This window comes from Ascidiella aspersa, chromosome 9, assembly GCF_963924565.1.
Source record: "Ascidiella aspersa chromosome 9, kaAscAspe10.2, whole genome shotgun sequence".
NCBI classification, from domain to species: Eukaryota; Metazoa; Chordata; class Ascidiacea; order Phlebobranchia; family Ascidiidae; genus Ascidiella; species Ascidiella aspersa.
In genome coordinates this window covers 2,166,196-2,189,352 of record NC_139455.1, presented here as the reverse complement: position 1 = coordinate 2,189,352, position 23,157 = coordinate 2,166,196, and the positions used below count along the sequence as shown (strand labels likewise).

At 35.8% G+C, this 23,157-nt stretch overlaps 2 protein-coding genes across 3 annotated transcripts in view; both read left to right on the top strand.

Annotated features, from left to right (window-relative positions):
* The window catches only part of LOC146131844 (uncharacterized), an 83,761-nt gene extending 67,168 nt beyond the window's left edge, over positions 1-16,593 (top strand). Inside the window, exons 10-16 of one of the 2 annotated variants that reach the window (XM_083396526.1) lie at positions 9,555-9,714; positions 10,853-11,027; positions 11,766-11,834; positions 13,445-13,580; positions 14,074-14,520; positions 15,239-15,381; positions 15,780-16,593. In XM_083396526.1, the coding sequence (XP_083252652.1) occupies positions 9,555-9,714; positions 10,853-11,027; positions 11,766-11,834; positions 13,445-13,580; positions 14,074-14,520; positions 15,239-15,381; positions 15,780-15,866 (1,217 nt within the window). In that variant the 3' untranslated portion in view covers positions 15,867-16,593. The remainder of the gene's footprint in view (positions 1-9,554; positions 9,715-10,852; positions 11,028-11,765; positions 11,835-13,444; positions 13,581-14,073; positions 14,521-15,238; positions 15,382-15,779) is intronic. The other variant, XM_083396527.1, reaches the window with a different exon arrangement.
* LOC146131845 (uncharacterized) lies at positions 4,382-9,024 on the top strand. The gene is made up of 2 exons (XM_083396836.1): positions 4,382-5,995; positions 7,000-9,024. The coding sequence occupies exons 1-2, from the start codon at positions 5,799-5,801 to the stop codon at positions 8,024-8,026; spliced, it is 1,224 nt and encodes a 407-aa protein (XP_083252962.1). The 5' UTR covers positions 4,382-5,798; the 3' UTR covers positions 8,027-9,024.
* Positions 16,594-23,157: the final 6,564 nt, after the last annotated feature.

Sequence of the window (23,157 nt, the reverse complement as noted above, 5' to 3'; positions counted from 1 at the left end):
GTGCAGATTGATCGCGCGAGGCGCGAAAAAAGCACTGCGTATATTAGGTTTAGATTTGGTAAAACTTACAGTGGGGAATGCTAGTTATTTAATAACTTTTTGTACGTTTACAAGTCGGTTGGCAAGTTTAGAGGAAGACAAAAAGGGCCATTTTCAGTAACTACCTGCATTAAAAAACATAAGAGTATAAATGCAGCCGAAAAATGAAGCTATTTTAAAAAAGGATTTGTTTTACATCGGCCATTAAAGTAAGTCGGAGAAAAGTCATAAAAGCTTGTTTGAAAAAGGATCTGTTTTGAGCATTTTCAAGTAAAAGGGACTTTTGCATCTCGCGTTATATATTGACGAACAGAGTTGTTTATTCATAGTGAGGTGCGCTCGCTCATAATAGAACGACTGCGGTCTAAAGTTCGTTTGCCCAGTTCCATTAGCGTCGTCAGCAGTTAGGGGAAGTTAAGATTTAGCTAACTGTGCTTTTATTCAAGGTATGAAGACAACGAAATTTTTGTTTGGTCAGGCAAACTAGATGAGCCGTTAAGTCCAGGGTCATGCTTGGCAAACGTGCCGAATTAACGGAGTAATTTTGGTTCTATATCACATTACACACCATTAAAAACAAAAGTGTCTGTTGGCTTGTGGTTATTGTGACTTTTAAAATACCTCCTTAATTTTTGGAATTTGCGATGATCATTTAAGGTTATTGTACTTCAGAGGTGACAAAACGTTTTTCTGAAAGGGCCGAATAACTGGTGGCGATCGTGGACAGTTATTAAAAGTTCGTATTAACCTAATTTGACTTAAATGAAGTAAATATGAAACAATGTATAACAAAATATATAGTAAGCTTTATGAAATTGTAGTTTTGTTTAAAATTACGTCATAATTTAGCTTAGTTTCGCATTTTTGTTATTAAACTATAATAAACATTGTTTTACAAAACATGCAAGAATAAAACAACAGGTGTAGTTCGGCGATCCCTGTTCTAAAAAAGGGGTTTTAAATGTTGTGTTCGGCCATCTACATTTGTAACGACCTTAAAGTATTATTTTACCTTGAAAATTGTGTTAGTGATGTCGTGTTCACACCACACAGGCCATGTGGCACACGACGCTACCGGGTATAATTAAGTTTCGCTCCAAGAAACCACTGTATTGCTCATATTTCATGTACAATGCTAAATAAATCACCCCCAGCCCCTCCCCTAATGTTCAGATTGTTTTACAAAACATAGAACAGATAAAAAGCTTGGTAATATTTAAGGGTAAATATTGGAAAAGATGATGGGTTTCAAACTACAGTTCTTATCAGACAGCTCAATTACGAAGCGCCAGCTTTTCTTATTTAAACATGTTTTTCGCCTTTTTCATCCATTGCGGCTTTAAAAACCCACGTATCCCTAGATTTAATCACCACTTTTTCACTGCTTGTCATTAGATATATCCCTAAATACCAGTTCCTTTTGAAACTAAATGTTTAGCTTTTTTCTAAAATGTTGCGACGCCTAGTTCTTTTGAAGTAAAAGTTGGCCTAATAAAGTCTGATTGCTATTCCACGAATTGCAAAGGTGGTGCGTCAGTGATATGCAAGTGCTGGATGGGCGACATATACGGTCGTACTTTGGTCTTGCATCGCTGCTTTGTTCCCTTCTTGCTGGACTTTGTTTGACTTATTTTGCGTGGCCGATAGGAACTGTTAGAGCAGTGATCCTCAAACAGTGTGCTGCGGTAGCAGTGTGTGCCATGAAATATTCTCAAGTGTGACGTGGAACTTTTTGTTAACGACTATAACCTATTTGTATTGCAAATTGACATGCAGCCAAGCATGAGACTTGAATGTGCACTATTTCCATGAGATAACTGATAAGATAATGGTATTTACTTACTACTTTGCAGTTAGGGTGATTCTGAGGTTATGATTGCACGGTTTTGTTAAAAGTTCGCCGTCGAGCTTGACTTTTGTATTGTGTGGCTTGGGTGTATTCATAGTTGGGCCGTTAAGGTCAATTGTTGAGAGGCATAAAGGTCCTTTTACGCCGGTTGAAATTAAAGCAGTTGTTATCAAGCTGTGGTGCACGTAGCACATATAGGTATAGCACTAGCTTAGTACGCGATCAGCTTTTAGGTCTTATGCGGAGTTTATAAAAAAAATGCATGATTGCGACTTTGAACTATACTTTAAAATATATGCGGATATCGCTGGAAATAAGTTTTTGTCATTTTCGTATTCTATAAACAAGATAAAATTTAGGCAAAATGGCTAATTTTCAGTGTTACGCTACTGGAAAAAGGTTCAGAATTAGAACCACTCAATTAGAGTCACTTTTGACTTACAAGTTAAATAAGTTAAAGAACCGTAAACAAGTCGCTCACTGTGTAAACATTTGCAATCAATCTTTCTTTATTTCAAAACAAAAATGATTTACATAAACTGACATAAACTGGTACGTTGACAATGTTTCCATAAGACGTTGCGATTTGTACGTTTTCATTTTAGATAGCTGAAACAACACACTAGAAACTCTAATTTAAGCAGTTTTTTAATTTACACATGAGATCAATGCGCACGCCGCCCTTATGAAACATACATCGGTACATAATGTAAAAATCTACTCAAACTGCAATATTTTTCTAAGACACCGTTACGTACGGTTTGTCATTTCAGAACGCTACAATAACACACTAGAAATTCGAATTTCGAGCAGCTTTTGATTTCGACATTAGATCAAAGCGTACACCGCGTCCAATAAAACCTACATCCGTTTGTCTTCGAGTCGTAAAGTTAAGGCGACGCTACGCTAGGAGATCTTAATTAGCGTTGGCAAACAGAGAAGTTTCTTGGGACGTTGCTTGTTGACAGCAGCTTTACAATGCGGTCTTTGGTTTGAAGACTGAGCTCAACTTGTCATTTTGTCAGAAGTAATACTTGAATGGCTGAATACTCAACAAAGCTAGCAATTCAGGTCAGACACTATTAAAAGACCTTTAAAGATGTATATGTATTTCGCTAGCAAAGGCATTGTCAGTATATCGTAAATCGAATGAATAATATGGGAACGTGTGTTGCTTAACCTTTTTCGCGATGTCCCAAAATAAGAGTATAATTATAACAGCAAGGCTTAACCTGTCCCATTCTTTTCAGTGAAGTTTTGTGAGCGAACATAACATAAGACATCAGTCAAGTTCGAATTTTAATTAATATTAACCAGGGTTTTACTATTACCTCCTAAATTTTTCTCAGGTATTGCATAAATCAGGCTCAGACCAATCAAAACATAAATTAGTTTTGAGTAAACTTAATTTTCCTAAAACCATGTATTTCACAGCTACAGTAAAAAGGCACTGGGTAGTAACGCTTTCGGAAAAATAGTTGGAAATCGCTAATAAAAAGGGAAAAAGGCTCATGTGACAAAGCAGTTCTAATGCACTTGAAAGTAGCATGTTAAACGACGTAATACCGACTGTTCAGTGAGGTCACTCAGTGTAGTTTGGTGGCTATGGCTTTATCGATTTCGATCGCTGTGGACAATTTGTCTACAAGGTTAGAATCCGGGTGTAATGGAGTATCCTCGTTTGCGAGATTGCCTTTATATGGATTTTGTAATAATAGATGGTGGGCTGGATTATAGGTTAGGATTTTTATGAAGACTGTTTAAAGCACAAAAAATGACCTATAAGTATCTCGTTGTTTTAGGTGAGAAGCAAAATATCTGTTCAGATAAAAAAGCTGTATTCAAGATTCAATTTATTTTTTTGCACCTTTGTAAAGATTGAAAAATAAATAGCCTAAAGAGTAAGACAAGGACTGCGAAAGGACTTTGCGGTCATCGAGTCGACCTGTCCATCAATCTGTCGCTGAGCAAAATTAGTCGTAATATTTCGTTGCAAATAGCCTTAATATTTCGCCGCCTATAAAATAATACAGGATGTAGTTATTTTCAGCAAACTTAAGTACAACTTGAAGTACACCAGGCTTTGCTTAACGCACAAAACAAGTACAAATCGGTTGTAATATGTGGGAATAACAGCTCTTTGGGCAATAAGGGTTGCTCACACACCCACTTGTAATTTGATAGCCTTATAAACCGACATTACAATATTACGTTTCACGCTGGCAAGACAATAACAATCAGTTGCCGATTTGGAGTGAAATAGTTGCTGGAGATATTTTAGGTTTGGACTTTCTGGTGTAAACAAGGTTGTTTAAGTCGCAAGTTGGTGGTTTGTTTTGAAAATATTAAAACATTTAGCTTAGATACGAGAAAACAGCTAGGATTTTCTTACTAAAATAAGACCTAAGTTCTAAGTTCGTATGTAGTCGCAGTTGGTATAAGCCTTATACCTTGGCTTATACTATAAGGTGACACTGTTAACAGGTTATATCGTTTTGTATTGTCAATGACGTAGAAAGCAAGATTTTGTGAATAACCTTGAAGTAAGTTTTTCCTTTTGATTTAGCCAACGACTCATAATTCGGGATTTTTATTTTAGATTTTGTTTATAACCCTTAAATTTGACTGTACCCATATTTTTCCTATAGACACCTTAAATTCAAAATCTTCAGCTAACACACGAATCAAAGTTTTGGAGTCATTTTTTGCCCTAAAAAGACAGAAGTCGAGAGCAAAACTGCTTGTTTCGACACCAAGTCGTACGTTATTGCAGTAAAAATTCACTTCGTGGTTGGCGACCTTAAAAGGCTTACTGCGTAGAATGACTATTTCCAAAACCGCCTTCACAAAATCGTTAAGCTTAAGGTGTTATCTGCGGTTAAACAACTTAAGAAGAGTTAAACTTCAAACCGTTATAAATTGTGCCCTTTTAAGGTTAAGAACCACTGTTCTAAACCTTCACAAAAACTAAATAGCTTTAGGTGTAAGTTAAACTTTAAACCGACACGCTGAGTTCAGAATTGTGCCCTGGTAAGGTAGAACAAGCAACCACGTTAATAATTGGAATGTTGGTTTTGGCACACGTGCAAACCGCACAAGTGCCACACTACTTGCTTTGTGTTTTTAGTGGCCGGAATCGCGACAAGCATCTGCGGTCTGTTTCTACCACTTTGAAATTCAAGTCTCTTGTCGATTTCCTGCTTTTGTTGTGGCAGTAGAGAAAGAGTTGATTTTTATCTGTAACTGGGAATGCCCTGCTTTAACCTGGGTTGCCACTAAGTCTTTGAAATTTGAAAAGTATTTGAACTTCGGTATTTAGAGCTAGAAGCAGCGTTCTTAAGGATAAGGTTCATTGAATCAGTATATTAAACGAAATCAAATTAGTTTTTTCTGTATAGGTTATTTTTTAGCGGCATGTCGCCTGCTTTTGTTGAGATAAATTGAACCAAGCTGCTTCCAGACTGTCCAATTTACTAAATGGCTTAGATCAGCAAAATCGAGAAATATTAAACTCCGAAGAGGCAGGCGGACTTTGGAATAAGGTTCAGTCGATCAAGAATCCTACATCAACTTGTTAGTTTTTGTTCTCTAGGTTTTGTTTTTTCAGCGGCTTTTCTTACAGCCGCTTTAGTTGAGATAAATTATTACAAGCTGTTTTCAGAACAAAATTTTACCATAATGCATTCAGACCAACTTAGTGAATAGCTTAGCCCCGCAAAACACAAAAAATAACTCTAGAAATAACTATTAGCGACGGACTTTGTAAAAGGTTCAGTTAATCAAGGATACAAAAAATCAATAACCTCGCTCTGTTTAGTTTTCTACGCGTAATTACGGCGCGCTTAGGAACCGTAAAGCCAAATTAGCTTCCAACTTATCTGATTACCCGGAACCGACTACGTCATCACTTATGGCGTCACCCCGAGAAGGCAAGCACTCGCTGCTTCACCGCATTCGGGGAACCCCCCGTTCGTTGCGCCGCAAGCTGGGCCTTTCTTCGTCGGACAACAGCTCGGAATCGTCACAAAGCGTCCATGGTGACGTCATAAATCACGACCACTCGTCGGCGGTGACGTCACGCGGGAACTGCGAGGAGTTTAATTGCAGGTTTGTGAGCGAACAATGGATTGTTCTTGTTTTGTTAATTGTAGCCTAGCCTTGGTAAAATTATAATGTACAGTCCTTGCGGTAAATGTAAGGTTTGGGAGCATAAAGGTTGTAGCTTGTATTAAGAATATCAAAGCCCATTCAGAAGTAGATTGCATTTTTGAACGTTTTTTCAACATCTTGAAAATGAATAAAGAGTTATTCGAAACCTTCAAAATGCTACTTCTGCATGCGCTTTGATATTTTCACTGAGTCAAATTATAATTTGCGTTACTTAATTTCAGCGTAATTTACGTTTTAACGACGACATTGTTGTACTTCTGATTCCATTTTCTTTAATTTGTATAATTGTAGCTTATTTTAAAATTGAAAGGTTAGGTATTTCGTTAAAATTTTAAACGTTCAAAAGTCTTCTAAGCCCCTTTCCCTTGTTTTAAAGGTCATTATAATGCATCTTGTCTCTGCTAATTGTAGACTTCTGCTTTGTATTCGTCGTGGCAATAAATACAGGTTTGGGACTTAATTATGTTTTCACTTCTTAATTGAAACTCAATGAGCTTTTTAACGTCCACGTCGCGTAATTTCATGCAATTTTGCTAATTGTGGCTTTAAGAATACACTTAATTTCAAAGGTAATTGCATCTTTGTTGCAATTTTAACTGGGACTCGCCAAAATAATACCAATTAAAAAAGAAAAAAACCCACATTTCCATATTAAAATTGTTGTATGTTTAAATAAAAAATGAATACGTAGTAAGAATATCAAAGTCCATACAGAAGTAGTAGCACTTTAATAAAGAGATATTCAAAACGTTTAAAATGATACCTACTTCTGTTATGGCTTTGATATTCTTATTACGTCTTACTATAAACTCCAGTTATTATGTTCCAAACAAAAAACAATGCCAGCTAAAAATTAAAGACTTGAACACAAAAACATTCGCACCACCCTTATACTAAACGTAGAAAATTGTTACCACCAACTATTCTCGTTGTATCCACAGGTTACTGGGCGAACGCACAGTTTACACTCTCAAGCCCGAGGATTGTTTCCAATTCGCCCTTGACCTTTCCAGCAAGTGCCAGGAAAAGTCGCTCGACAAAATAACCGTAAAACTTGAGGGTAAATGGGTGGGTATTTCCCGTCAACCCCCTTCACCCACCCTGCTCAAACACAAGTCGAAAAGCGTGGCGCGCTTTACGCCACCCAGCGGCTCGCCACGCTTCATGAGAAAACCCGGAAGTCTCAACTCGAAACCCGGAAGTCAAAATTCCCACAAACCCGGAAGTCAGAATTCCCACAAACCCGTAAGCGTTTCTTCTTCGAGTCGAAATTCAAGCGAAAGCAGCTGCAACATCTCCCCGCCGGTCACCACCATTTTCGACACGCCCTACTACCGGCGCGTGACGTCACTCGACGACTCGAACCCGATGATGTCACTCGACGACTCGAGCCTCATGACGTCATCCACCTCGGAGCTGAACAATAACCACGGCGAGGATCAGAACTTCTTCCATTTCGATCAACCTCGCAGGAGGAGCAACACTTTTAACGGGAGTTTAGGAGGAGTTTGGAGCAAAAGTGAGAGTGAGAGCCTCCCGCTCCACGACATCGCTTATTGCGTCACACTGCCTACTCGGCCTCGCATTTTTTTACTGACCACTCGCGGCCGGGAGGCGCTAACCTGCCGCGCCTTGCTGTTCGCGCGCCGTGAAAAAGCGCGAGCGTTAAAACTTGCGCTGGCCGAGAGCTTCCAGCATTCGTACAATGAGTGGCGCGCGCGATTTCAACGACGCAGAAGTTCACAGTTTTCTGACTTGGGGTCGCGACGACCCTCCACGCCCAACAGCGTCTTCGAGAGCGGCGACGAGCCGATTATGACGTCAGAATTGGACGAGGCCATGCATCGCGAGTTTTCGCGTCGCGCCTCGTGCCTCGCTAATCCGGACCAGCTGAGTGTTGGGTCGATGGAAGGGGTGGAGGGACTTTCCCTGAATGGGTACGCGGAACCGTATGGAGTGGCCGGGTGACGTTTTAAAATCAATGAAAGAAAACCGATAACAAGTATTTTCCGACTGAATTCGGCCTAACTGCGTCTCCGTGGGTTAACAGATTTCCGAAAATGTTTAAATCTAGTGCGCGATAAAAATTGTGACTCTCGAAATTTTTGAATCAACTGAGTAAAACAGATAATTATGACGTATTCTGCGAATGGTTCGTTGTAGAAAGTTTTTATTTTAACCTCTTAAATTTGAGAGTTCCGCAAAGCGTTGAACGTCTTTTCTAAAAAGGAGTCGTCGAAAAACATTAAAACGGCAATAAGTTGTTTTTAAAGAGTGTTTAGTGCGTCTTCAATTGTATATTTGGGACCTGACAATTTTTTTTAAAAAGGTGGCATTCGCAAAGATTGTATAATAATGTTTGTGTTGTACATAGGTTTGTAACTTTACCATTGCCTTGTCTGATATTACTTGTGCAAGATTTTGATGTCTTCACTGGAACCGAAGAAATGTAACTGAATAACCTTTGATTTTGAAGCACAATGGTTGGAGGCTGTAGTAAGACGTAGTAAGAATATCAAAGACCATACAGAAGTAGAAACACATGTTGAAAATGAATTAAAAATAATTCAAAACGTTCAAAATGTTATCTACTTCTGTATACGCTTTGATATCCATTATACGTCTAACTACAACCTCCAACCATTATCTTACGATTTATTCGAAACGTTCAAAATGATACCTACATATGTACAGGCGTTGATAAACCTTTGTTTTGTTGTTGTGCATAAAAATGGCAAATGTATTACTGTTTTGCGTATATCTTCCTTCTGTATATTCCTGTTGAGTGTACATGAACCCGTTTACCTACTACAGTATGTCGCCTTTCCCGCTCGTATTAAATCGCGGGCGCAAATCATATTTCTGTTTCGTGTTCACGCCAATAAACAAAGACCATAATGTAGCCGCGAAAGACTACTTTAATCAAGATTCAAGCAAAGCAGATATGAATTTAAGTGGAACCTTATTAACTATAACTATCACCTTTGCAAGGAAAACTGCGACAGATTTGAAAATAAATTGTAAAAGGTTTGTATTTTGTCTGGCGCGAAACCTTCAATCAGTCTGGTTCTGTAGCTTATTGTAAATTTGTGATAAAATTTCTGTTTTTGTTCTGTTTAATTTGTAATTTTTTTTTATATTTTGTTGGGCACGAAAACTTCAAAAATTCTGTTTTCATTAGCTTATAGTAAATTTTTCATATTTTTTTTTGTTTCTGTTCCGTTTAATTTGAAATTTATATTTTGTTGGACAAGAAAACTTCAATCAGTCTGTTTTCTGTAGTTTATTGTAAATTTGTGATAAAATTAGTGTTTTTGTTCAGTTAAGTTTGTAATTTACTATACTATTACTATAAGGTTCGCTGAAATCCAAATGGCGGACAGCAGGGCTCGAAAAAGTGCTTTTCACCAATTTTCGTCATTTCGAGCCCTGTTGCTTCCATTGTAAGCGGTGAAAAAAATCAAAACCTAAAAATGCATTTTTTTTCTTGATATAGGGAGTTTCCCGCGCCTGTGCGAAGAGCTCCACCTAGTGTCAGCGGCGGAGAGCGAAGTTATCTACGCCGAGGAGAAGTTCGTCGAAGCGGAACCGAAACGTCTGGATGAGCAGCTGAAGCGATGCAAGCAACTGACTGCCACTCTGTTCACGCTAAAAAAGTGCGCTCAAGTTTCCTAATAAAATCTTGTTTTTAGGCCTTTTATATATTTTTGTCTTTATTTTGCTTAAACGATAACTGTTCACGTCTACTCTGAAATTCCAATGTATTTTTCAGGTAAAAATAGGTTAGAATTAAATAAAAAGTCTAATGTAAAAAATATCTAAAAATTATAAAAATATTGACGTTGGAAATGAATAAGGGTTTATTGGAAACGTTCATAAAATGATACCTACTTCTGTATGAGCTTATATTATGGGCTTCCTATTATACGTCTTACCACATTAGGCTCAAAAATCTAATCATTTTTGTAATGGCCGCTTGTTATTTTAAATGTATTCTCAAACTTAAGTTCCAATTAAATATTTTTGAGTGTTCCACCCCCAATAATTTATCAAATTTTGTATTGATATTTGAACCGTTTTAAAACTTATTCGAGTATTAAGAAGTTTCACGTGAATGTTTTCAACCATAAAATGGCAATCCAGGTCATTTTCAATTACCGTAAAACGATTTGAGAAAAAAATTGATTCAAAAAAATAAAATAAAAAATAGTGCACGGCACCCAAGGGTCCCTCGTACTCAATTTTAAGAACCCCACACTAGATCCAAATAGAAAAGTTTATTTAATTAAGCATGAACATTTCGCCAAACCAACTCCGTAAGCGGAAATGTCGTCAAAGAGGTCATTTTGAAGGGGCAATTACGAAATTGAGTTGTTTTTTGTAAACAAAACTTAGTTCTAATTCCTGTAAACTGTTTTTGTTCAAAATGTAAAAAAAATCGTCATTTAATTAAATAAGGTTATTCAAATTAATACCGTTTAAAGTACAACAAATCAAAGTTTGACGACAATTACGAATTTGAGGTGTTTATTGTGGATTCTTGTGTTTTAGATTAGATTCAAAACATAGTCCGGAATTAACAAGATTTATTATTATTGAAGGTTGTTTCTAATTACGGTAAAACAATTTTTGCCCAAATGTGCCGCTAGGCTGTAGTTTTTAACTTAACAAAAATAATTCAAATAAATGGATTTATTTAATTAATAACGATTGAAATACAACAATTATGGGAAAATTTTGCCAAAACGACATTTATGAATTTTAGATGTTTATTGTAGATTCCTGTGTTTTCAGATTGGCTTCTGTCCAAGAAGCTCGCTCCAAAACCCCGGTTCCTTTCGCCAACATGCGTCCCATGACCCCTAACCCCATGGGGCTCGTGAATGACCCCGCGGTCAACATGGGTAAAATCCTGGATGACGTCAGGCATGTGAGGGTCGATCACAGCAGAAGAATGGAAAGTATTCGGGTGAGGAAACCGTTTTTTTTTGCAGAAATAACGTTTTTCAACTCAAATCGAGCTATTTGTTTAACGTTAGTGTTTAGAAAATATATACGTTTTTTTTTAATTTCAAAAAGTGTGTTAATTGTAGTTTTTTAAACAAACTACGGTGAATTATTTGTTCAAATTCACCGAGGCTAGTTGTTTACCGATCAAGTCCGGTCTATTAATTTATTCTTAAGTAATTTTTAATCGTAGTTTTTTCACATCAGATGCCAGTCATGTTTCGCAATATAAAAATATGTACTTTAAAATGTTCGTGGGTAAAAGAACTGGCTTCATGGTTGGTTGAAGTTTTTTCCTTTTTTCTCCCGGTCAAATGTAGTATTCTACACTTATACATGTTTCTATTTTAAAAACCTTCGTTCATGATTATGTTTTTAGTTTCTAATCATCAAAGTTTTGAAATATGCAATTTTAACTTGGCACTAATTTAACAATTTTGCGAATGAAGGCATGGCCTCTTGAAATTATTAAATAAAATTACTTTATTTGCACTTTATACGCATTTTCAGCATCTTCACTTTTTAATTTCACCTTTTTTGTCGTTTAAAAGAAATCTAAGCGCTGTAAATTTGTTATTGTCTACTGTCCGACCCGGTGTCGCCCTCAAACGGTCAACATCCATTTTTCGCACAACCGCACGTTGGCGCTACGGCGCACATTTTTAACTTTAACCATTACTGACGTCACAATTGACCACAGGACGCGGAAGTGAGTTGGACGCGGCGCCGGAAATTCATCCGCGAGTATGACGCCAAAAAATTCGAAAAGGTGACTGGGCAGATTTGCTCGCGGGAGGTTTTTTTTCGCTGACTAATCTTTTTGTCGCAACCTTTTTTCTGCGATCGAATAGCCGACTAACTAACTTCTTTCTGTTATGTTTCTTGCATGTTTTTTTTCTGCGGCGACTAACAAAATGTTGAATGGAAATTTTAGGTGGAATCAACTAATTATTAACAAGTTTCTGGAGATTTTTATTTCAAACAAACCAAATCCTGCCATTGGATGCCTCGATTAAATTATTATAAAATGAAAAAACTCAGAAAGACTAAAATTAAATGAAAATTTGAAACCTATTATTAAACTCAGAAAGACTAAAACTAAATAAAAATTTGAAACCTATTAACCCAGTGAAATGCGAAATTCATCAGTGAAAATATATTTCGTTAAAAAACTAAAAAGAGTATTTTTCCGCGCAAAAAGCCCATACAAAGCAGCTAACTTGTAATCGTCCTTAAGTTACAACCACAATGTTCGAAAGCTCTTTGTGGAAGCGAATAACTTTCTAACACTGGAACAGGTTGATAAAAAATAAAGAAATACACATCTCAAGTACTTAACATATAGCGTAGATATTAAGGTGGTTTGACGGGTTAAAAAACTATATAATTTTATTAGCTGGTCCATAAAACTCCCCCAAATGGGACCGCGGACCTCATTTTAAGAAAAAAATCCTTGGGTTGAATAAAACACATACTTAAGTCTAACGCAGTTTACATTTATTTGACGACTTAGGATAAGACTAGCTCATTTTATTTCTGCATGCTTTAATTGGCAGAAATGTTTTGTTTTTTACTGTTGTCTGTACTTGTTTCGTCTGTGCTTTGATTGTTACTGATTTCTGTGTTACTTGTCTGTAACTGGTTCTAACAATCGAATAATGGAATGTACAGGTGCAGATCTAACTTTTGTTGTCTTGGCTGACATTTCGGTGCTACAAATTTATTTATTTATACCTGTACAATTGTACCTTTAAGTATACATGTCTTTCTCTACATCTTTTGACACTTTAAAGTTTATTTTGCAGCCCTATCATGAAACTTTTCCGCTAATGTTTAAGGCCATTCCCATAGATATCTGATATAAATGCTTGCAATATTTAGCATATTAGAAGCGTTTTATTTTAAAATATTGGCAACCACTTTTCATGAATAATGATATATATATATTGTTGTTGTCCGCATTCAACAATCAATTTTCCATCTTCCGTTTTTCAAAAAAACAATAAATTCGCCATTTTTTCTATATTAACAACGGTTCATCCAGTGGTTATTTTGCAAATAACCATTAACACACAATTAAATTATTTTGTCGTTGTTAAACAAATAAGTACCCATACAAAAAAGTGATCACTTTTAGCCGTTTATTTCCCAAACATTTTTGTACAAGAAACGTTCCGTATTTTGGTGCGTCAACCCATAACTAACGTTCCGTTTATTTTCAGTCGCTCGAAAAAAAAAGGATATAAAATTTTGCACAAAAAATTTCCGCAAAATTTTTCAAAATTTCGTAACGCCTTTTCCACAAAAGTAGAGCGCATTTGTCGTCTATATCAAAGTTAATGAAAATAAAATAATTTTTTTTTTTTTTTTTTTTTCCAGTCGCTGGAACTTGCCGAAAAGGCGCTGAACCGAACCGACTACATCGCTCACAACGACCAGCGGCGCCAGGCCCTTCTGGCCCATCTTTACAAGCATCGTGACGTCATTGAAAGGCCGCACGAGAGCAACCTGACCAGTGAGTGACGTAGTTTAACATGGCGTCAGAAAGATGTTTATTTATTAGTTTTGTCCGAACTATACAGTTTTGCGTTTTTTTGGTTTTGATCTCTGTTTAAAGATATATTTGTTTGATTCGGAAAAAGTGTGTTTTTTTTAAGTCAAATTCACTTTGTTAAGCCAACTTAAAAACTTAGGAACTTTATTTTGTGTTTTTAAACAAATTTTGTGTCTAGTAAAACCTAAATTTTATACAATGTAAGTTGTAAATAGCTTTTAGACTGCAATTTAGAAATTTTTGAATTACTGAATTTTACGTTAGACTTTCCCAATTTTACTGCGGTAAAACTGAACATAAGGAGTTTACACTCGAATAAGCACTTATCATATCCGCCCGTTTTTTCGATTTTTTGTTTGAAATATTTGTTTTTGAATTTTTTGGATTTTCATTCCTTTATTACTCAACCCCCCAGTTTACTATTCTCTTATTCACAATTTGCCTTTTTTCCCAGATTCCGATTCCAGTTCTCTCGAGTCCCTCCCCCCTCCGCCTCCACCAATCGAAGCCGCCTATCCCAAGGGCGTGGCACCCGTATCGACCAATCAGAGCGCCGCTCCATCCATGCTCCCGCCTCCGCCCACAAGCCTCGTGTTACGTCACAATGCACACCCCGACGGCTACGTGGTAATTTCCCCGGATGGGGGCTACACGAGTCTAGGGGGTTCCCCGGAAAAACAGCGGCCCCACACGGGGTCCCTGCCCCGCTACCATGACCCCCAAACACGAGGGGTTAATTATGGGGGTCATGGGGGCAGGGCGTACGTCAACTACTCGGGTATTCCCCCTGGGGCCGGAGTGGGGTCAGGAAGACAGACCCCTATTCATATGGTGGAGCGATCGAGGTCGGTTACCCCCCAACATTGGACCCAGAGGCCCCACACCCCGAGCCAATTTATGGGTGAGTTTCCCTTTAAACAATTTGAAACGTAGCAGAAATTTCTAAGTAGCTTAAAGAGAATAAAAACACATATCAAGTTTTGAGCATAATGGTTAAAATATAAAAGCCCATACTTACGTAGGCAGCATTTTGAACGAGATATTGAAAATAAAAAAGAGATATTCAAAATGCTCTCTACTTCTATATGGGCTTTGATATTCATGTGCTTTGATATTCTAACCATTATGCTTAAAACTTAATATGTGTTTTTATTCTCTTAAAGCTACTTAGAGTCAACAACAGTATTTTTAAAGTTTTGGGGATTTTATCAGGAAGATTTTTCGTATGGTTATGTCCGTTTAAAAAAAAAAGTTAAACCTTAAACAATAATATTTTATTTGGGTAGTATTTTTCGTTTTTTTTAATTTAAGATTCGTGGAGGGTCACACTTTTCTTTAGTCTTTAGCCGATCTGATACCAGATTAATTTGTCCATTACAGCCATGTTTTGCTATCCAACCAAAACGTTGTTTTCCTCCTTTAATGAAATATCGAGTATCGGGTGATTCTGCTCGTACTCTGGGTATATTTTAAAAAATCATGACCTTTCAGTTTAAACAAATTTGCTTATTTGACCACAGTAATGTCGTCATTTAGTATCGGACCGCGAAGTTTATTGAATATAATATCGAATATCGGGTGTTTCTACTCGTAGAAGCTAACTTCTTTTACTCTTGCAGCCGACAGCAGCGCCCATTCTTCGGACTCGGATGGTGACCGACAACGATACTTGGAACAACAACACGCGATGCAAGTGGAGAAAAGCCAGCGACTAAAGGAACAATACTCCAAGCTGCAGATGCTACAACGCAAGCAGAGAATGGTGGGGAAAAAACATGATTTAAAAAACAGGATTTTGAAGTCACAGTAGAAATAGACCTTATAAATCTGCTGATTTTGGTCCAAAAATGCGAAAGTGAAATGGAGTCTTAAATACATTCAGTTCAAAACCGTTTTATTTCTAATCAAACTGTTTTCTTTAAAAAAAGATAACTTCTAAATATACACCAATATTTCAAGTAGGGCTTAATGGACCCCCTAAACTAGTTCACGGACCCCCCAAAAAATAAAAATAAAAATAATGAACCGAAAAAACCTATTAGAGTTTTTATTAATAGAAATTAAAACTTTTTTTCTGTTTGTCGCAGTAGGATTACATATTTTTAAATAAGTTAAACTATCATTACTTTTTTTCACGTCTAAACCAATTGATTTTCTCAGGTCGAGAAAAAGCATTATCCGCAAGCACGACCAAGGGGAATTCCCTCTTACCAAGCTGCACCTGCGGCCAAGTCGTCCGATGTGTGACTTCACAATAAACATGTTGCTGCTGCCAGCGTTGTTTTGAGCGGGAATTGGCCGCGCGTTGATTGGACAAGAAAGAATCACGTGATAGCGTCGATTAAAAATTAAGTTTATTTCGATTCCGTGCGTACTTTAGAAATTTTGGTTTTATCGCAAAAAATCAAGTTTTTTTATTTTGTCTTTAGCTTTATTTTATCAACAACATTTTTTTTTCTCCTTTTTTGCTCTAAATTGTCAAAAACGTTCGTTTTTACCTTTTTTGTTCAATTTTATATCGGGCGTTTGCTTTTTGCCAAGTTTGCGAATTATTTTTTGTTAGAATGTGACGAGATCGTTGTTTGAAGGCTGGTTTGAGACTGTAGTTAGCTGCGAAGGTCGTTTGAAGGTCGAAAAAGAACGTCTTGATGGAGAACTGAAAATTGCTGGAGGTGAATTGCGAAAATGTACGCTTGAAAGAGAGTTGCTCTTAAAATGTCGATGGTCATTTGTACTTTTTTGTTCACAAGTTCTACATTTCTACAACACTCAGTTGTGATCGGAACAGCGGTTCTTAAGCTTTCATGAGTTCTCAGCATTTTTTGTTCCCGAAAAATCACCTTTTAAAAAACAGTGGCTGAACGTCACTCTGGTTTTCTTTAAAGTCATAATGAAAAGAACAAATTCGAGTTTAACTGACGAATGATTGAAATATAATATACTGGAGTAACCCTGGATTAAACCCTAAAAAAATAATTTTTGTTAGTTGATTTTTAAATAAAACAATTTAATCATTGTCGAGCCAAACTTGACTTTTCGATATTTTGTTTGCTGATTGTGATTTTGCCTGCAGAGCGTATTTCACAGAAATCGAGAGTTTATCGCAATTTTGTCTCGTGGAGTTGTGTACTTTAAGCGCGCGAAAAAAACACGCTTTAAGCCCTGATGCAGTAATTCTGTGCATTTTTTCGCTTCTTTGTTTCCACCGCAATGCACTGTATTCTTCACCCGCGCTGTTGTCGTTACACTTCGCTGTAAAAAGATTCTCTCTTTAAAACGAACTTGTTTTTCAATTTCGAAGGCCGGTTTGCCATTTTGTCCAATTCATTCGAGACAATAAACTATTCTATTCATTCGAAGTTGTGTTTGAATATGTTGCTCCCAAAACTGGATGTTACTCACATCCTTTCGTAGACTACAGTTCTGTATAAGGATGTCAAAAAACAAGTATATATAAAATGCCACTGACGTTTTTTTTATACTTGGTACCAGACATGGACAACTTCTCGATTTAAATGAAATTGATTGTGGATAATCAAATGTAATTCTAGTTCTGTTTCAAATAGTTTTTTTTAAGAGTTCGGTAATTCTAATCTAATTTAAAAAAACTCAAAATGATCTAATTCTAATCTAATTTGGAAAAATTGAAATGCTCTAATTTTAATTCTAATCTAATTTTCAAAAGCTAAAATAAATCTAGTTGTCCAAGTCTGCTTGGTACCCTCATCTAATACCAAGTGGCGTTGTTATTACTATGCTCAAATGGGCAAATTAATCAAAATTGAAAGTGCACTAGCAAAGGCTTTCAGGTAATTAGGCCTAAATTTGCTTTTTCTTTAGGAATAATCGTCTTGAATTGATTGTAGTAATTAAAAATTAAAAAAAAAAAATTAAAACGTAAAAATTAAAAAAAAAACGTAAAATAACACTTGGATATGCACTGATACCGCCCTAGACCAGTGCTTTTCAACCTTTAAAATTTCCATCCGCACTTTTTTATTTCGGAAATTTTTCATCCGCACGAAACAAGCACAGTAAGTTTGCAACCTTTAGTTTTACATTGTCCTAAACCACTATACGAGACTATATTACTGTACCTGTAACGCATAAGTGGGTGCACCAGATTTTTTGATTACTCTGTTACAAAGAATAAAAAATAAAAATATGCATTCATTTCATCCGCACTACAATTTTTTTTCATCCGCACAAGTGCGTACCATCCCACGGGTTGAAAAGCACTGCTCTGGACTAACCGCTTAGGGATGCGGAGTCGTTCAAAAACAACCCGATCGGACTCCGGCTCTACATGTGTATTTCATCCATCTATGCTCAAAACGAAAAAAGGTGGATGTTCAGCAAACCACTCATAGGTGTGTCATATAGCTTATGCACCGCAAAATACAGGGTTGAAAAACATCCCACCTTTAGAATTCACACTAGGCCTATGCAGCCTCAACAGTTTCAAAATTTGGTAAAGCGCATATCGGACTCGGGACTCGGATAGTCTCATCTAAGTCCGACAAAATAAACCGACTCAGTCGAGTCCCCATACTACTATTTAGTAAGTTTCAGTTGCCAAAGGCATTTTTACTGTAATATTGCAAGTATTATTTCCTAATATTAACGCATTTTCAAGTATGTCGTCATAATGCACGTGACCGGTGTTCACTAACGTGTGACCAGTATCAAAAGCGATTTCGCAATCCATTCTATTCTATGCCATTCTACTTAATTTAGCTTTATACTAGCGATTGAATAACCGCGTTACATTTTAGTGTGAACTATGATTTAACTGTCAACGTATTCAACAATCAATGTCAACTGAGTGAAGTGACTCTGTCTAGATTTCCAAGAAGTTAAAGGCAGGTATTTTTAGCGGCTTTTTCTTAGAAGTCAGGTGTATATAGGAAGCGTGTTTAAAAGACTTTGTCAGCCGTCGGTTCTAGCCTTAATGACCAGCGCCTTACACCTCTACTGCATTAAATTATTATCCAACCAATCATTATATTTTTAGCTAACAAGCTTATTGTTACTAGCCACCCCATCCGTCAGAAATCAGTGCAGTTCTAAGCAAAAAGGTCTACGACAATCAGTGCATTAATTTTTTTTTTTTTTTTTTTTTCGATATTCCTAAAATATAGACCTGTATTAGTGTGGTTGTAAAATATTTTTTTCCTAGGTGCTGAATAAATATGTTTATTTTGCCTTTGAAATTGTAGGATGAGATAGGGCGAGATTTTGTAGGTTGGCTAGCTCTTGGTCATTCAAAGGATCAAAAAGTCCGACTTTTAGACTTTGAGGTCTTGGACAATGCACTAATTTGCTTTAACAAATGTGCATAAGAAGATTAAGTTTAACAATACTTGACCCAACCAAACCCAAACGCTAACCAGCGCCCTAACCCAAATAACGGAACGGGTGTACTAGCAACTTATAAAAGAAAAAGGTTATTGTATTTAAGAAAAGCATTCATGTGAATAATTTGGGGAAGCCCCTAGCTAGAAAGCCTAGTTCGTTCAGAAGTAGCCTACGTCAGAGAAACATCAACAAGAAAGTAAAAGCGGAACTGTTGCACCATTTGCTCTTTTTATACAAGGTTGTTTAGTTTGTAACCGGCTATTTAGATGTTACCTGCACTGTATTTGTTGCCATTTATGTTTTAAAGAATTGCTATTGATTTAAATAAGTATGAACTGTGAAATATGCACAGCTTGCAGTTTAAAATGAAAAATAAAACCACATTGGGCGCTGGTCTAGAATCCTACCACATTTTATTATTATTATTTGGTTTAGAGTGCGAGTTAGCGTTTGGGTATTTATGGTTCTCGTTTTATTATATTATTTATTTTGCCATATTTGTTTCTTCTTTGCAGTGCAGTTTTAATTTAAATACCAACTCGTTTTGTTGCAGGAGAAAAGGTGGTAGGCCTAATATTGTTTTGTTTTTCATGAAAAAATTCGTTATTTTAAGGCATTTTTAAGATGAAACTGTAAGGATGAAATAAATATTATAATAATAATACTTGACCCACCTAAACTTAAACGCTAACCCACACCCTAACCCAAATAATGGGAGTTTTGTTTATCATTTAAACGCCGTGATAAGATTTTAGACCATCTTTGTTTTTTACTGCAGTTTTAACACTCTAACAAACTACAATGCTGTTGTAAAATAAGTAATCTATTTAGCAAGTTCTTTTATACCTAATTTAGACTCTTTATTAAGCAATTTAGATTAAATCTACTTCTATCCCAGTTTGCATTACTTGTGGCAGGTACACGCCCAAGATTTTTTAGTTAGCAGTGTACAAACTCGAAAATAGTGACTTGAACACCTAAATTCCAAAAAGTTTGAGTTATCCTAGATTTCCAAGCAATCAGATGTGCAACACCTTGATTGCACACCTGCACACCACAAAATTTGGCGATGAACACCCGAGGTTTTGTCGTAAAGGGCCACAAAATGCAGATTGGCTCACATTTAACATTGTATAGTATATTTTTATGAAGCTAATTAGAAGAACAACATATAACAAAATCTTGTGTTAGAGTTTTAGGAAAACCTTTTTGCTCAATAAAATTTGAATAATATTGCCACATCAAATCATAGTTCAAAAACTATATCTGCCAGTCAAGATATACTATGTACTAAAGAATATCAAAGTTAATTGAAACAAATTCATCGAAAATGTACATTATTTTTCATGTAATGTAATAGTATCTTCCTTTTAATCAAACAAATCCATGTTCATCAGTGCCTTTTTTGTTAAGCTAGGTCAGAATTAGACTTTTTTTTAGAATAAATGATTCAACCTAAATACGATTGTGGTAAAACAGTTGCACATTAATTGATAAGGATTAAACTAAAAAAAATTAAATAATTTGTTTTTATGCTATTTGATAAATATATTTCACTTCCATGAACATTATCACTCACTAAATCACTCACTTTTTTGTAATTTTTTTTTTAAATAGGTTTTTGTGGCACACATAGCCGTATAGTTAGCCTAAACGTTGGTTGAAGAAATATATGCCAGACGAACCTATTTTAAATATACTATGCCTGGTAGCAACAGCATATTTATTGTATTTTTTTTACAGTATGTTTTGCAATTATTTTAGATGTCGAAAAACTTGTGGATACCAAACTGATTTTGGTGAAGTTCAACGACAAACCTGAAGTTCTGGTTATGACAGACACAATGCCCATTGTGGAAACACAGAGTGACCATTGTGACGAAAGGGAGACAGCTGGTTGGTATTTTGTTACTGATTGACAAAGTTTTATCTCGCTAAAGTTTTGCCAATATTGAAACGCAAATTGTCCCTGTTTGAAATGTAATTAGGTCAGATCACCTTTGATAACCCTTTATGGCCTTTTGCTAAATTATATCCCCTGTCATGTTTCATTCTTACATCTATGAGATGTTTCAACAACATTCCAGAAAGGATTTAGTTAATAATATTAAAGTTTTGATTACTTCTGTCCCGATTTTGCTAAAAAATATATTACAGGATAGAAGAGGCAAATATTTTACTTTTTTGAAAAGGTTTAGCACAAACAACTTTGTATAGTCAACATTTTTCTGGCAAAAAAGCAAACTGTTTTTCTCTCATACACAGGATACCGACAAAAAAACATGCACCTTTCTAAGTTTTCATTAATATTTTGGAAAGTTGATGATAGAAATTTATGTGTTCTGTTTTCAATCTGAAATATAATAAGCTTATTTACACCAGGCTCGCAGAATCTTGCCAGCCTTCTGGTGACAAGCATTTTTGGCGTAAATTCTTCGGTTTTTGATCGCCCCTCTGAAGTTAAATAATGTGTTCGTCTAAGGCAGGGGTGTCCAACAAGCGCTAGCATTTTGTGGAGGCTAGCATTCACATAACTATAAAGTTTGGTGTAAAGAAACAAAAGGCAAAAGTCAGCTCACCGACGGACACTGAGATGCAGTAATGCGCACTGCTAACTACACAATTTTATTATTTGTAAAAAACGCTTTTATTATTAGAAAGAATTATATTAAGTTATAGGATAAAAATTGGCATGGCGGCATGTTTGAGTTGGGCACCTCAGGTCTAAGGAATGTACCATCTTTCCATGTTTGGGCGATAAACAAGAATATTAACAAGTATATGAAATTTGAAATATGTGTAAAAATAAGCACAACTTTTTTTTTGTAAAATGGATCTTTCAAAAAAAAAATTATAGAAAAAAATTTTAAAATCTTTTTTTTTAGACTAATTTCTTCGGTTTTCTGGCTGATTCTTCGGCCGACAAAGTCTCCAGCATTCTGCAATACTAATTTACACTAACAAACCTCTATAGGAGTAAATGCACTCAATATTTAGAATTCATTTTCCAAAATAAATTAAAAATGCAATGTCTGAAATACACGAAAGGTGTTTTTAATAACTCAATTTTTTAACTTAAGAAAGAATTTTAAAAGCTATATCACGGTTTACTTGGAAGCCATGTTTGGATTGCTTAGGGTGCCCTGAGAACTCCTAGTAAAACTTTGACCGCACAAACTAATGTAAAATCTTTCTGTAAATCTTTACATTTCGTTTGATGCTTGTGATCGGACAGTTAGTCAAACAGCTAACTATTTCAATGCAATACCAATGTGTACAGTTATAATAACAAAGACCATGGTTCGTTCAAACAAAACCGATTGGACCATCAAGGGGCATTCCCTAGAATGTAAACACATTTTATTTCGCTTTTATTAGCAAAGGAAGAATAAAATACAAAAAGTTATATATATTTTACTCCACATAATTTTATAAACTCATCTTTTTAGCGACATTTAAGAAGTTTTAAGGGCATCTTTGAAAAACAAAAAGTCGGCATTGCCTCATTTATGACCCTTGACCCCAAATTGCTTTTTATGATAATAATAATTTTCGGAGCATAATAGTTGGAGTAGTACTAAGAAGTAATAACAATATCAAAGCCCATAAATAAGTAGTTATCATGTTTGAAAATGAATAAAAAGTTATTCGAAACCTTCAAAGTGCTACCACTTCTGTATGGGCTTTCATCTTCTTATATATGTTTATAATGTTTTTAGATGATCATGAAGAAAGTGATGATAACAGTAGATCGGAGCCTCCAAGGCATTTTCAAAACAATTTTTCCCGCCACATTCAGATGCAGCAAAAACGCCTTCATTGCACCGAAATTCCTCGAGACATGTTGAACAGACAGAGCTTACGTCAACATTTTAGTCCGTGTGTTCCTTTAACGAAAGTGTTGTTTTTTTATAAATAGCACTAACAATTTTATGCCCCTTATAAAAGAGGCTATTTAACCGGATAACAAAGTATATAATTTAAATACATGCCTAATCGCCAAAAACTAACAAAATAAATTAATTGAATTAAACTTAATTATTTTTTTTTATTACTTTTTGCAAAGCAAAATACATCAATTGCATTTTTAATAAAATGTATGTTTAAATAATTTTACTACTCATGGAAATACAAACTTATTCTTTTTTTTAAGATCTGGAATTGTAAAGAACATCTTTAT